General features: G+C 40.2%; 1 protein-coding gene across 2 annotated transcripts in view; it reads left to right on the top strand.

Annotated features, from left to right (window-relative positions):
• Positions 1–12,777, top strand: part of zc3h3 (zinc finger CCCH-type containing 3) — a 93,136-nt gene extending 80,359 nt beyond the window's left edge. Inside the window, exons 10-13 of one of the 2 annotated variants that reach the window (XM_062027967.1) lie at positions 4,652–4,800; positions 4,886–5,046; positions 11,847–11,925; positions 12,001–12,777. In XM_062027967.1, coding sequence (XP_061883951.1) covers positions 4,652–4,800; positions 4,886–5,046; positions 11,847–11,920 — 384 coding nt within the window. In that variant the 3' untranslated portion in view covers positions 11,921–11,925; positions 12,001–12,777. Of the gene's footprint in view, positions 1–4,651; positions 4,801–4,885; positions 5,047–11,846 lie in introns of both variants that reach the window. The other variant, XM_062027968.1, reaches the window with a different exon arrangement.
• The last annotated feature ends 1,220 nt before the right edge of the window (positions 12,778–13,997 follow it).

Here is a 13,997-nt window from a genome sequence, read left to right as displayed (position 1 = left end):
TGTCGAAGATGTCAAGAGTTCATCTCGGCTTTGGCCGGACAGCTTGCTTATAGCAGCTGATTTTTTAAAATTTTTTTTAGCTTGGCTAAATTAAGTGACATCCGTATTACAGTTTACAACACGGAATCAGGAAAGGATTCAGGATCCAGAAGTTTACAGCAGTTTATAGCGGTCTTGTTCGCCTGAAGTGCTGTGCTGACTTTGATGTTACGTTCCACTGTTATATTTTGAAATCGCTCTCGTCAAAGTCTCACCAATGTGGAGATGTTACTGACGACAAGAGTTGATGAAGTCCATCAAAAAGTTGTTCTGCCAAAACTTGGTCAACTTGAGAATGTCACGCTGAGGATAGCGCTAACATAGCCACAACATAATAGAAAATAGGATAAATAATGCGCTGTAATAAATATAATACATACTGTACATAAAGACATGTTTTAAAAAAAGTGTTGTTTTTAAAAAAAATCTGCGATCTAGTGATACTTGAAGAGCAATACAGCGAGAGACGACTGCACTAACTAACTAAAATAAATATATTTCGATCTTTTGAGACCTTTTCAAATATTCCTAAATATTTGCCAAACGCAAGAAGTTGTTTTAACTCAGATTTTTCTACACAGGTTACATTAGATATAGAGTGACCTTATGTGATATTTGAAGAGAGTATTTAAAAAAGGCTTTCAAAAATTAGGTGTGTCGTTTTTCTACAGATCATTCAAACACAATTCAGATGTTACCTCTGTCAATGATAACAAATCATCCAATGATGATGATTAACCCTTGTGTAATGTTCATATTGTTGTGCTAATAATGCCTCACAATCAAACACTTTTATGTTAAAATACTGAACAGATGTTTACCTTATCCCAATAAACATCTGTTCAGTATTTTAACATAAAAGTGTTTGATTGTGAGGCATTAAAAGCCACAAAATGCAACGGGTCCATCAGACCCACAAACGCTGGCTGAGTAACGACAATATGAACCTTGCACGGAAAATTTCTCTGCCAGTTTCTGCATCCCACTGGGATTTTTCTCTTGTGTTTCTGCACCTGCGGTTCCCACACAAGGTTGCAACATTGTTTGTCAACACTGTCTGCTCTCATTTTCTCGCACATTTGACCCTCTGATGTTCTGTGTACCTACACTCTGTCCTCCTCCTGTCTAGGCCTGCTCTCTGTGTGTGTGTGTGTGTGTGTGTGTGTGTGTGTGTGTGTGTGTGTGTGTGTGTGTGTGTGTGTGTGTGTGTGTGTGTGTGTGTGTGTGTGTGTGTGTGTGAGTGTGTGTGTGTGTGTGTGTGTGTGTGTGTGGTACACAGAACATCAATTTCCACACTTCTATTAGCCCCGGGTCCAGTGGACCCGGACATCTTATATGTAATAGAAATGTGTAGGGGGGGTGTATGGTGTGTGGTCATTAAATGTGTATTTGGATATACAGTATGTTCTTCACAGAAAACGAGCCAAAGTCAGTGAGTCTGTTTGAAAAATTAATTAATTGTATCATTTTTCTTTTAATAAAAAAATGAAAACGGGTCCCACAGACCCGAACACCACCCCTGATACATTACCCAACCACACATTACATTTACTTCAATAAGAATGTCGAAATCTACTTGGTACTTTGGTTATGTTGGTCTGGAAAGAAACTTTATGTCACAGGCTTAGTCATGTGTATTACGTATTCTCTAATAGTGTTTTTCAACCACTGTGCTGTGGCACACTAGTGTGCCGTGAGATACAGTCTGGTGTGCCGTGGGAGATTATCTAATTTCACCTAATTGGGTTAAAAATATTTTTTGCCAACCAGTAATTATATTCTGCAAATGATGTGTTGTTGTTGAGTGTCGGTGCTGTCTAGAGTTCGGCAGAGTAACCGTGTAATACTCTTCCAAATCAGTAGGTGGCAGCAGGTAGCTAATTGCTTTGTAGATGTAGGAAACAGCGGGAGGCAGTGTGCAGGTATAAAGGTATCTAATGCTTAAACCAAAAATAAACAAAAGGTGAGTGCCCCTAAGAAAAGGCATTGAAGCTTAGGGAAGGCTACGCAGAACGAAACTAAAACTGAACTGGCTACAAAGTAAACAAAAACAGAATGCTGGACGACAGCAAAGACTTACTGTGGAGCAAAGACGGCGTCCACAATGTACATCCGAACATGACATGACACTCAACAAAGTCCCCACAAAGAAGGATAAAAACTGAAATATTCTTGATTGCTAAAACAAAGTAGATGCGGGAAATATCGCTCAAAGGAAGACATGAAACTGCTACAGGAAATACCCCAAAAAAAGAAAAAGCCACCAAAATAGGAGCGCAAGACAAGAACTAAAACATTAGAGGCCTACTGAAACCCACTACTACCGACCACGCAGTCTGATAGTTTATATATCAATGATGAAATCTTAACATTATAACACATGCCAATACGGCCGGGTTAACTTATAAAGTGACATTTTAAATTTGCCGCTAAACTTCCGGTTCGAAACGCCTCTGAGGATGACGTATGCGCGTGACGTAGCCCGACGAACACGGGTATGCCTTCCACATTGAAGCCGATACGAAAACGCTCTGTTTTCATTTCATAATTCCACAGTATTCTGGACATCTGTGTTCGTGAATCTGTTTCAATCATGTTCATTGCATTATGGAGAAGGAAGCCAAGCAAGCAAAGAAGAAAGTTGTCGGTGCGAAATGGACGTATTTTTCGAACGTAGTCAGCCACAACAGTACACAGCCGGCGCTTCTTTGTTTACATTCCCGAAAGATGCAGTCAAGATGGAAGAACTCGGATAACAGAGACTCTAACCAGGAGGACTTTTGATTTGGATACACAGACGCCTGTAGAGAACTGGGACAACACAGACTCTTACCAGGATTACTTTGATTTGGATGACAAAGACGCAGACGTGCTACTGTGAGTATGCAGCTTTGGCTTTTTTTTGCGTATGTACGTAACTTTTTTAAAATATATAAGCTTTATGAACCTTGGGTTAGGTGAACGGTCTTTTGGGCTGAGTGATTGTGTGTGTTGATCATGTGTTTGAATTGTATTGGCGTGTTCTATGGAGCTAGGAGCTAGCAGAGGAGCTAGGAGCTAGCATAACACGTACCGTACCGTAAGTGCGCGTCACGTACGTAACTTTTTAAAAATATATAAGCTTTATGAACCTTGGGTTAGGTGAACGGTCTTTTGGGCTGAGTGATTGTGTGTGTTGATCGGGTGTTTGAATTGTATTGGCGTGTTCTATGGAGCTAGGAGCTAGCAGAGGAGCTAGGAGCTAGCATAACAAACACGCAGGTGTTATTATGCAGGATTAATTTGTGGCATATTAAATATAAGCCTGGTTGTGTTGTGGCTAATAGAGTATATATATGTCTTGTGTTTATTTACTGTTGTAGTCATTCCCAGCTGAATATCAGGTACCGTGAGTATGCAGCCTTGGCTGCTAAACATTCGATAACTTGACCGTATGTGCGCGTCACGTACGTAACTTTTTAAAAATATATAAGCTTTATGAACCTTGGGTTAGGTAAACGGTCTTTTGGGCTGAGTGATTGTGTGTGTTGATCAGGTGTTTGAATTGTATTGGCGTGTTCTATGGAGCTAGGAGCTAGCAGAGGAGCTAGGAGCTAGCATAACAAACACGCAGGTGTTTTTATGCAGGATTAATTTGTGGCATATTAAATATAAGCCTGGTTGTGTTGTGGCTAATAGAGTATATATATGTCTTGTGTTTATTTACTGTTGTAGTCATTCCCAGCTGAATATCAGGTCACCCCCGGCTCTCACAGCATCTTCCCTATCTGAATAGCTTCAACTCCCCACTAGTCCTTCACTTGCACTTTACTCATCCACAAATCTTTCATCCTCGCTCAAATTAATGGGGAAATTGTCGCTTTCTCGGTCCGAATCTCTCTCACTTCATGCGGCCATCATTGTAAACAATAGGGAACTTTGCGTATATGTTCAACTGACTACGTCACGCTACTTCCGGTAGGTGCAAGCCTTTTTTTTATCAGATACCAAAAGTTGCAATCTTTATCGTCGTTGTTCTATACTAAATCCTTTCAGCAAAAATATGGCAATATCGCGAAATGATCAAGTATGACACATAGAATAGATCTGCTATCCCCGTTTAAATAAAAAAAATTCATTTCAGTAGGCCTTTAGAGCTATATTCATGCATGCTTGGTTATGATTTAAAGTCATATCCAACAATTGCGACGACGACTTTTTACTGTCAACTGAGTTTCGTTTTTTTAATGATTTCTGCTGGTGGTGTGCCTCTGCGTTTTGTCAACGCAAAAAATGTGCCTTGGCTCAAAAAAGGTTGAAAAACACTGCTCTAATATACGTAACGGAGCGTTTGGGCTTCCCATGGCCAGCTGTCATGTCGACCCCGGTCATCCTTTGGTGGACCTTATTTTACCTCGAAGATGCCCTGACTCCTGCAGAATCCTTACTCATGCAGAGATATTTTGAACAACCCTTCATGAAAGGGATACTCTCCTAATGTAGTAAAGTAAGCTGTGTGTTTTCTAGCAATAAGACCCAGGGTATAAGAGGTTAATGCACATAGTCAGTATCAGTCACGTTCTTGCTCATGGTGCTCTACATGCTGAAATTTTTGTAACATCTAATTTCCCAGTGTAAGAAGAAACACACACTGTTGTGTCCTGACTTCAGTAAGACCGGTTCCTGCCCTCAAGGAGCCCGCTGCAAATTGCAACACCGCCAACGTACCAAACGGACTGCATCCACTCCCGTGAGACCTCGTATCAGGCAACTCTCCAAAAGGTCAGAAGTGAATCTTCCTGGGTTTTTTTGTACTGTTTCAGTGTCACTAATGAAACGTTGTGCAACTAATGTTTGATTTGGCCAGCCCCTGCCTGTCCGAGGTTGTTCTTCCACAAGGCTCTCAGGAAACACCAGGAACATCTGCTTCAAGTTTGCTGGCACTGCCATCTTTTATCTCCCTCTCAAGTTCTCCAGAGGAGCCAGACACACCGGACACACTACAAGCCAAGACCTCACAGGTTAAAGGTAATAAAACCAACCAACACGGCAAACACTGTTCGACTTCTGAATCCTGAATCCTTTCCTGATTCAGTGTTGTAAACTGTGATACGGATGCCACTTAATTTAGCCAAGCTAAAAAAAAATGTAAAAATCAGTTGCGAGAACACACGTCATGCCCTGTAGTATACCCAAGGGCTCAATTCTGGTACCAGACATCCTTAGGTGACATCAGCTTGTATCGATACTGATCAAATGTATTAACAGCAAATTTTATTCAAAATTAAGACTTAAAAAAATCTTTATAACCAATACACTATTTTAACTATTTTATGTGTTTTCGTTAGATACACTATAAAGTCAATAGTACACAAACACTAAACAAAAGCAGACACTGCAATATACTAATTGTCAAAATTGTTTGGTTTTTGCCCTCTAAGTCCTGCAGTGTCCAGAGACCTTTGCCTTGAAGTGGTGAACATTAACAGAAACAACAAAAATGTTTTCTGTAAAAACAAAAATATAGATCTAATCAGTCTAATATCAATCACATACTCATTATGCCTTTACCTCTACACAGCTACACAGCACTGTTATATTATCCTCGTCTCTAACTCTTTTTAATCTGCTTGTTAATTCCCTGTTATCTACTCACTTTATTCTGTAATTCTGTTCAATCTAGACGTCTATTTGAGTTTACTGACCACTTACTTTTTGTGTTGTTTCAAGCTATCCTGGCGGCTATCTTAGCAATTAGCATGCCTTCTTGTCTGCTTCTGCTTGTTCTTACTCGGTGTGCAACATGTTTAACTTTGTTTAGCCTCGTCCGCCAGTGATAATGTTACTTGTAATAGATATAGTTTATTTACCGTAATAGAGGAGAAGAGCGGCATCCTTACTTTCAAGTAATTTGATTGGCATTGAAAGGCATTAACCGTCATTGGCTGATTACGTACTTGTCCACGTATCGGCCGATACTGATTGGTGGCCGATTGAGTGGCACATGGTTAGTTTTTAGTCATTTCAGTGATTATTGTGGCATTAAAAGGCGTTCGTTAGCATTAGCTGATCACGTATTCGTTTACGGAAATCGGCCGATACTAAACATTGGTCGATCAACCGGTTCATCTGTTGTGGGGTTTTATGATCGGCATTTAAAGGCGTTAATTGGCATTAGCCGATTACGTACTTGTTTATGGAAATTGGCCGATACTGATCAGTGGCTTATGGACCAGGGCTTAGCTAGTTTTAATTAACCTCAGTGATTGTTGGGTTTAATGATTTGCATTGAAAGGCGTTAATCGGCATTAGGCGATCATGTACTCATTTATGGAAATTGGTCAATACTGATAGGTGGCCGATTGACCTGGGCTTCGCTAGTTTTAAGTAATTACAGTGATTATTGTGGGGTTTTATGATCTGCATTAAAAGGCGTTAATTAGCATTAGCCGATCACGTATTTGTTTACGGAAATCGGCCGATACTGATCACTGGCCGATCAACCAGTTCATCTGTTGTGGGGTTTTATGATCGGCATTTAAAGGCGTTAATTGGCGTTAGCCGATTACGTACTTGTTTACGGAAATTGGCCGATACTGATCAGTGGCTTACGGACCGGGGCTTTGCTAGTTTTAATTAATTTCGGTGATTATTGTTGGGTTTAATGATTTGCACTGGCCGTAGTTCCTGGTTGTCGGCCGCATGGACTGGGGGGGGATGTCCGGGCCCTCTACTCCTCCTACTTATAGCACACACAGTCACACAAATACAGGACTTTGGGGGATTGTCCTGCGGGGAGGCATGGCGGGGGGTTGAGGATGCCTCCTATGGGGCTCCGGTCCTCCTGTCTTGTCCCCTGCTCGGCCATCCCTCAATCTTAGCTGCATATTAGACACTTAGGATTTGGAGGGCTCGGCTTGGTTGGGACCCACCAAGACCTTGATGTCCCCCAATTTTAATCGCATTATTAGTTCCCACAAGCATACATATCTCACTCACGCTACAGTACACGCATCAATAGGGACTGGAGGTCGGCTGTAATGGCTGACCTCCTAATTTTAACTACACAGTAGACACTCTGGGGGCCTTGTACACATGCATGTGGGGGGGTTGGGGTTCGGCGCACCCCTCATTGCCTCGTCGGCCGGCGCGGATTCCGGGGACTGCGTTCTGGTGGCCTGCCAGGCTTTTATTAATTTATTATTATTATTATTATTATTATTTTTTTTTTATTTTATTTTTTTATTAATGTGTATATATGTGTATGTATATATATATATATATATATATATATATATATATATATATATATATATATATATATATATGTGTGTATGTGTGTATGTATGTATGTATGTGTATGTGTATGTATGTGTATGTATATATGTATGTATATATGTATATATATATATTTATTTATTTTATTTTATTTTTTATTTGTGTGTGGCGTCGCGCGGGTCTCGCTTCCTGTTGGGTGGGGTCCGTGCCCGTGTGGCCCGACCTTGCGCTGTGGGGTCTCTGTTGGCGACCTGATGTGGTGGCGGCGCGGCGCCCGTGTCTGGTCTGGATACTGTGTCTCGGTTGTTTGGGCGGTGGTGTGTTTGTGCGGGTTTGGGTTGGGGTGGTGGGGTCTTTTGGCGGGGGGGGGGTGTTGGTGTCTCTTGTTTGCGTGTTGGCGTTTGGGCTTGCTGGCGGGCTGGCGCTGGCTGGTATCTGTGATCCTGTTGGCGTGTGGTTGCCGGTCGCGGTTTATTTTTTGATCGCTTTGATTTGATTGGGTGGTGCTGGCTGTCTGTGGGTGTTGTGGCTGCTGTTTCTGCTGCCGTTTGTTTGTGGTGTGGGCGCCCGTGGCTGCTGGGTCTGGTGCAGGGGGGTGGCTGATGTTGTGACTGGTGGCAGCGCGCGCGCGTGGTGGTTGTCGGGGCTGACAAACTGTGTATATGTATGTGTGTGTGTGTATGTATGTATGTATGTATATATATGTGTATGTGTATGCATGTGTAGGTGTGTGTATGTGTACATGTGTATGTTTATGTGTATGTATATATATATGTATGTATATTTCTGGGGGTACGTTCTGGGCCTGCCTGTCGGGTGGGGGTCGGCGCCTCAGGCTACTGCATCCGGACTGCGTGTCTGGAGCTCCTGGGTCCCGCCGTCCATCCCTTCCGGGTGGCCGTCTTGGTTGGGGCCCGCTGGGTCTCGTCCCTGCGTCTACTGTGGTGGCTTGGTGCTGCAGGGTATTCCGAGGTGCTGCGAGTCAGCCAGTTGTTGGGGTAGCGACCTTGTGTGTCAGCATGTCTGTGATCTTCTTTTAATTCTTTTTTTATTTATTTATTTATTTATTTATTTTTATAAATAGATTTAATTACTTATTTATTTATTTTCCCCCCCCTTTTTAAAAAAAAAAAAAAAAAAAAAATATATTTTATTAATATTATTATTATTATTATTATGTATTTATTTATTTTATTTATTTATTCCCCTACCTCGGGGGGGGGACTCGGCGGGGCGGTTGCTGGTTGTTCCATCTCCATCGTTGGGGTCCCTGCGGGTGGGGTGGGTGGTTCCTGTGGCCCCGTGCTGGGTGGTCCTGTGGCGGCCGGCTTGGGTGGGGTGGCCGTGGGCTGGCCTCGCCGCGCTCTCCGGGGGTGGGGGGGGGCTCGTGGGGGCCCTGTTGCCGGTGGGGCGGGGGCGGTCTTCCCGTCCGGTTGCGGGGGGTCTCCGGGCCCCTCGGGCGGGGCGTCCCGCCTTTCTGTCCGTGTGGGGTGTGGTCTCTCGCTGGCTTGGGGTCTGGCTTCCCCCTGTTTTTCTCGTGCCTTGTCCTCTGCCGGGTGCGTCTGTCTGCGGCCTGCTGCTGGCCCTTGTGGGCGGCACGGTGGGCCAGGCTCTGGGGTTCCTGTCGCTGTCCGTCTTGGCTGCGTGGGGGCGGTGGCCCCTGGTTCCCTGGGCACCACACCTACTGTTTGTGAGATGGGTTCTCGGGGAGGCTGGGGCCGTACTCTGGCTCCCGCACACACTGGGAGTCAAATGTATTGTACATGCAAATTCACATATACTCACACACATACATACAGACATACATAGGTACCTACGCTCCCACATACATATACAAATAAATACAGTACATATTTACACACTCAAAGTTCGTACATCCACACGCACATTCATTATACAAACATACTGTATACACATACTGTACATATACATTCACTGTAAAAACATACATATACACATACTGTACATATACATTCACTGTACAAACACACACATACACATACTACACATACATTCACTGTACAAACACACACATACATATACTGTACATATACATTCACTGTACAAACACACATTTACACATACTGTACATATACATTCACTGTTCAAACACACATACTGTATACACATACTGTACATATACATTCGCTGTACACACATATACACATACTGAACATATACATTCACTGTACAAGCACACATACACATACTGTACATATACAAGTACATATGCACACATACACTCATGCACATAATCACGTTTCATCAAACATATATTAACGTTGTTGCCCTAGGGTAAACTGGGTATAACACATGGCACACTGACAAAGCTTAACCTATTGTTACTATAACAATCTACAAGGTTAAGGTTGCTTCTCTTTCTTCCCCTCCATTTTTCTGCATTCTTTCGTATCTCAAGTTATCATTACGTATATGTATTGTTGCATTTGAACAATTGTATTGTTGATAATAAAGGTAAAGTACTGGTATTGTTTATTATCAATAGCACTATTTCTATTGGTATTCATATTGCTCCATTTTTAGTGTAATAATGCTCATTGTCATTTCTGTATTTTTTTTTTTTTTTTAATTTTCGCTAACTGCTTATTTGCTATTACTTTTACCATCATATTTGTACATGTCGTATTTGCTGATGTTGCTCTGTTGTTGTTGTTGTTGTGTTTGCTGTTGTTGTTTTTGTCTCTCTGTCTAATCCCCCTCTTGTCCCCACAATTCCCCCCTCTGTCTTCCTTTTTCTCTCTTTCTATCCCCTCCTGCTCCGGCCCGGCTGCACCAAATGATAATATAAATACATTTAATAAAGTCAAAATACAAGTAAGGCAACAAGAGAAGTATCCTACACTTCTCTTTTGTAAAGTAAATCTGAACAGCCGATATGGGCATCTGCATCTGCTATATGATTTGCCCGAGAAGCTGGGCAGGACATTATAAAAAAAAAAAAAAAAAAAAAAAAACAAAAAAAAAAAAAAAAAAAAAAAAAAAAAAAAAAAGATTTGCATTGAAAGGCGTTAATCGGCATTAGGCGATCATGTACTCATTTATGGAAATTGGTCAATACTGATAGGTGGCCGATTGACCTGGGCTTCGCTAGTTTTAAGTAATTTCAGTGATTATTGTGGGGTTTTATGATCGGCATTGAAAGGCGTTAATTGGCAATAACCGATCATGTATTTGTTTACGGAAATCGGCTGATACTGGTCACTGGGGCCGATCAACCGGTGCATCGCTAGTTTTAAGTAATTTAAGTAATTTTTGTGGGGTTTTAGGATCGACATCTAAAGACGTTAATTGGCATTAGCCGATTACGTACTTGTTTACAGAAATTGGTCGATACTGATCAGTGGCTGATGGGCCGGCGTATTGCTAGTTTTAAGTAATTTCATTGATTATTGCAGGTTTTTGTGTGTTAAATGGAAAGTTACCAAACAGTGTATCTATGTCTATACCAGTGTTTTTCAACCTTTTTTGAGCCAAGGCACATTTTTTGCATTGAAAAAATTTGGAGGCACACTACAAACAAGCAGAAATCATTAAAAACTAAACTCAGTTGACAGCAAAAAGTCGTTGGATGTGACTTTAAACCATAACCAAGCATGCATCAATATAGCTCTTGTCTCAAAGTAGGTGTACTGTCACCACCTGTGTTTTAGTTCTTGTCTTGCGCTCCTATTTAGGTGGCTATTTCTCTTTTTTGGTATTTTCCTGTAGCAGTTTCATGTCTTCCTTTGAGCGATATTTCCAGCATCTACTTTGTTTTAGCAATCAAGAATATTTCAGTTGTTTTTATCCTCCTTTGTGGGGACATTGTTGATTGTCATGTCGTGTTCGGATGCACATTGTGGACGCCGTCTTTGCTCCACAGTAAGTCTTTGCTGTCGTCCAGCATTCTGTTTTTGTTTACTTTGTAGCCAGTTCAGTCTTAGTTTCGTTCTGCATAGCCATCCCTAAGCTTCAATGCCTTTTCTTAGGGGCACTCACCTTTTGTTTATTTTTGGTTTAAGCATTAGACACCTTTTTACCTGCACGCTGCCTCCCGCTATTTCCGACATCTACAATGCAATTAGCTACGGGCTGCCACCTACTGATATGGAAGAGTATTACACGGTTACTCTGCCGAGCTCTAGACAGTACAACAACACATAATTTGCAGACTATAATTACTGGTTTGCAAAAAATATTTTTAACCCAAATAGGTGAAATTAGATCATCTCACGGCACACTTTTGTGCCGCGGCACAGTGGTTGAAAAACACTGGTCTATACAGTATGTACACAACAAATATCAAGTCTTGACACAGTAACTGCTGGTAAACAAGGGGTTTTGTGCTAGTCAGAGGATTTTAGATTGTGAGTTGGACGGCCGCACAGCTGAGATCTCCGTTGACAGACTTGATTGACGAGGATTAGCCGTGCGGCTTCCCTCCTCTCAGCACCGACTTCTCCACACAAGATGTTTTGCCAGTCAACACATGATCACTTGCACTCTGTCATTTAGCTTTGCACTTTCACGTTCATGTCCTCCTTATACAGACAAAAAACTGCAGATCAAACCTCTGGTTTTGAGGAGCACAAAAGGCAGTAGCAGTGGAGGAGAACACCAATGATGATGGTAATTTGACTCTTTTCCTTCTATGACTTTGTTTTAACTGTCAGTTACCGTTTACCACATGTCATTTTCCCTCAGGTTTTTGACTGAAATGAGTATTGCAATCTTACCAGGTGTAGTTTGTTCACATTCTGACCCGGGAAGAAGCAGTACGTAAGTTTTTAAGCCGTTCTTTTGTGTCCGTATAGCAGGGTGTCCGAACACATAGAAATACAGCCAAGGATGCCGGACGGCGGGTTATTAAAGAGTTGGCACGTGAGCATCCCCTCAAAGAACGATACCTCCTCCTTGAAAAACATTTCTGGAACCTATTTTGCAGAGTTTTTGCTGACTCTTGTTTACTCGCTCACTGTGTTAAATGTGTTACTTAAATTTTAAAACATAACAGAAGGTAGCTTAACTTAATTTTTTTGCTAAGTCAGAGCACCTCCTCGGAAGTCTTCTGCCCTCACGTTTCTGAAAAAACTCCCGTGGCGCACATTTGCACCTTAAATGTGTCTTCTGTCGGAGATCACATGATGTAACTTTGTGTGGAAAGGTGGTGACAGCAGCAGCGGCGTGCGTTCCTTTCATGGCGAGAAACATGAGCGTAAAAGACTTGATAATGACGCTGATAGCAGGAGTGTTTTAGGCTCTGACCTCTGTTTGGTTGCTCATGAAGATGCCCGCTTGATGGGGTGTAGATAATTAAAGATGTAGAAACAGAAAAGCACTTGTTAAGCTATATTTTACCTGTCAATCAATCTATATATTACTTGCTGTTTTATTGTGTGGTTTTATTTAATTGACTTTCTCCTCGTTGCTGTTTAAGCTTTTGTATTACATTTCTGAGTTTTCAAATAAAAGTGCCTTGTTGACTAGAACCACTGTCGTCTTTTAGGTTTTTTCAATTAGATCATTTTAGCTTTGTATTTGTTTTTTTGTTTTTTAGATGAACGTAAAACATTTCAAGTCTCAGTGCTTTTACTGAATTTGATTGATTGATTGAAACTTGTATTATTAGATTGCACAGTACAGTACATATTCCGTACAATATATATATATATATATATATATATATATATATATATATATATATATATATATACACACACACACATATATATACATATATGTATATATGTAATTAAATGATAAATGGGTTATATTTGTATAGCGCTTTTCTACCTTCAAGGTACTCAAAGCGCTTTGACAGTATTTCCACATTCACCCATTCACACACACATTCAAACACTGATGGAGGGAGCTGCCATGCAAGGCGCTACCAGCACCCATCAGGAGCAAGGGTGAAGTGTCTTGCCCAAGGACACAACGGACGTGACTAGTGTGTATATATACACATTTATATATACATACACTAACAATAATTAAATACTTAAATGAATAAATGTGTACATATATATTTATAAAGGCATACATATATATGTGCATATATATATATATATTATATATTTATATATATACGTACATATATGTATATATGTGTGTATACTGTATATATATAAAGGCATACATATATGTATATATACACACGTGTATATATACACATTTATATATACTGTACATACACAGTAAATAAATACGTAAATGAATAAATGTGTACACATATATATATATATATATATATATATATATATATATGTATATATATTATATATATATACATATACATATTATATATATATATATACATATACACACATTTATGTATATATGTGTATATATAAAGGCATACATATGTATATATACACATTTATATACATACACATATATATATATATATATACATATGTATATATACACATTTATATATATACACATACATATATATATATATATACATATATATATATATATATATATATATATATATATATATATATATATATATATATATATATATATATATATATATATATATATATATATACATACTGTACATACATACATATGTATGTATATACATACATATGTGTATACATATAATAACAATGGATTAGATTTATATAGCGCCTTTCTAGACACTCAAAGCGCTTCACAGAGAAGTGGGAACCCATCATTCATTCACACCTGGT

The sequence above is a fragment of the Entelurus aequoreus genome, linkage group LG19 (genome assembly GCF_033978785.1).
Source record: "Entelurus aequoreus isolate RoL-2023_Sb linkage group LG19, RoL_Eaeq_v1.1, whole genome shotgun sequence".
In the NCBI taxonomy this organism is placed as follows: Eukaryota; Metazoa; Chordata; class Actinopteri; order Syngnathiformes; family Syngnathidae; genus Entelurus; species Entelurus aequoreus.
This window is presented reverse-complemented; position numbering and strand designations above follow the sequence as displayed.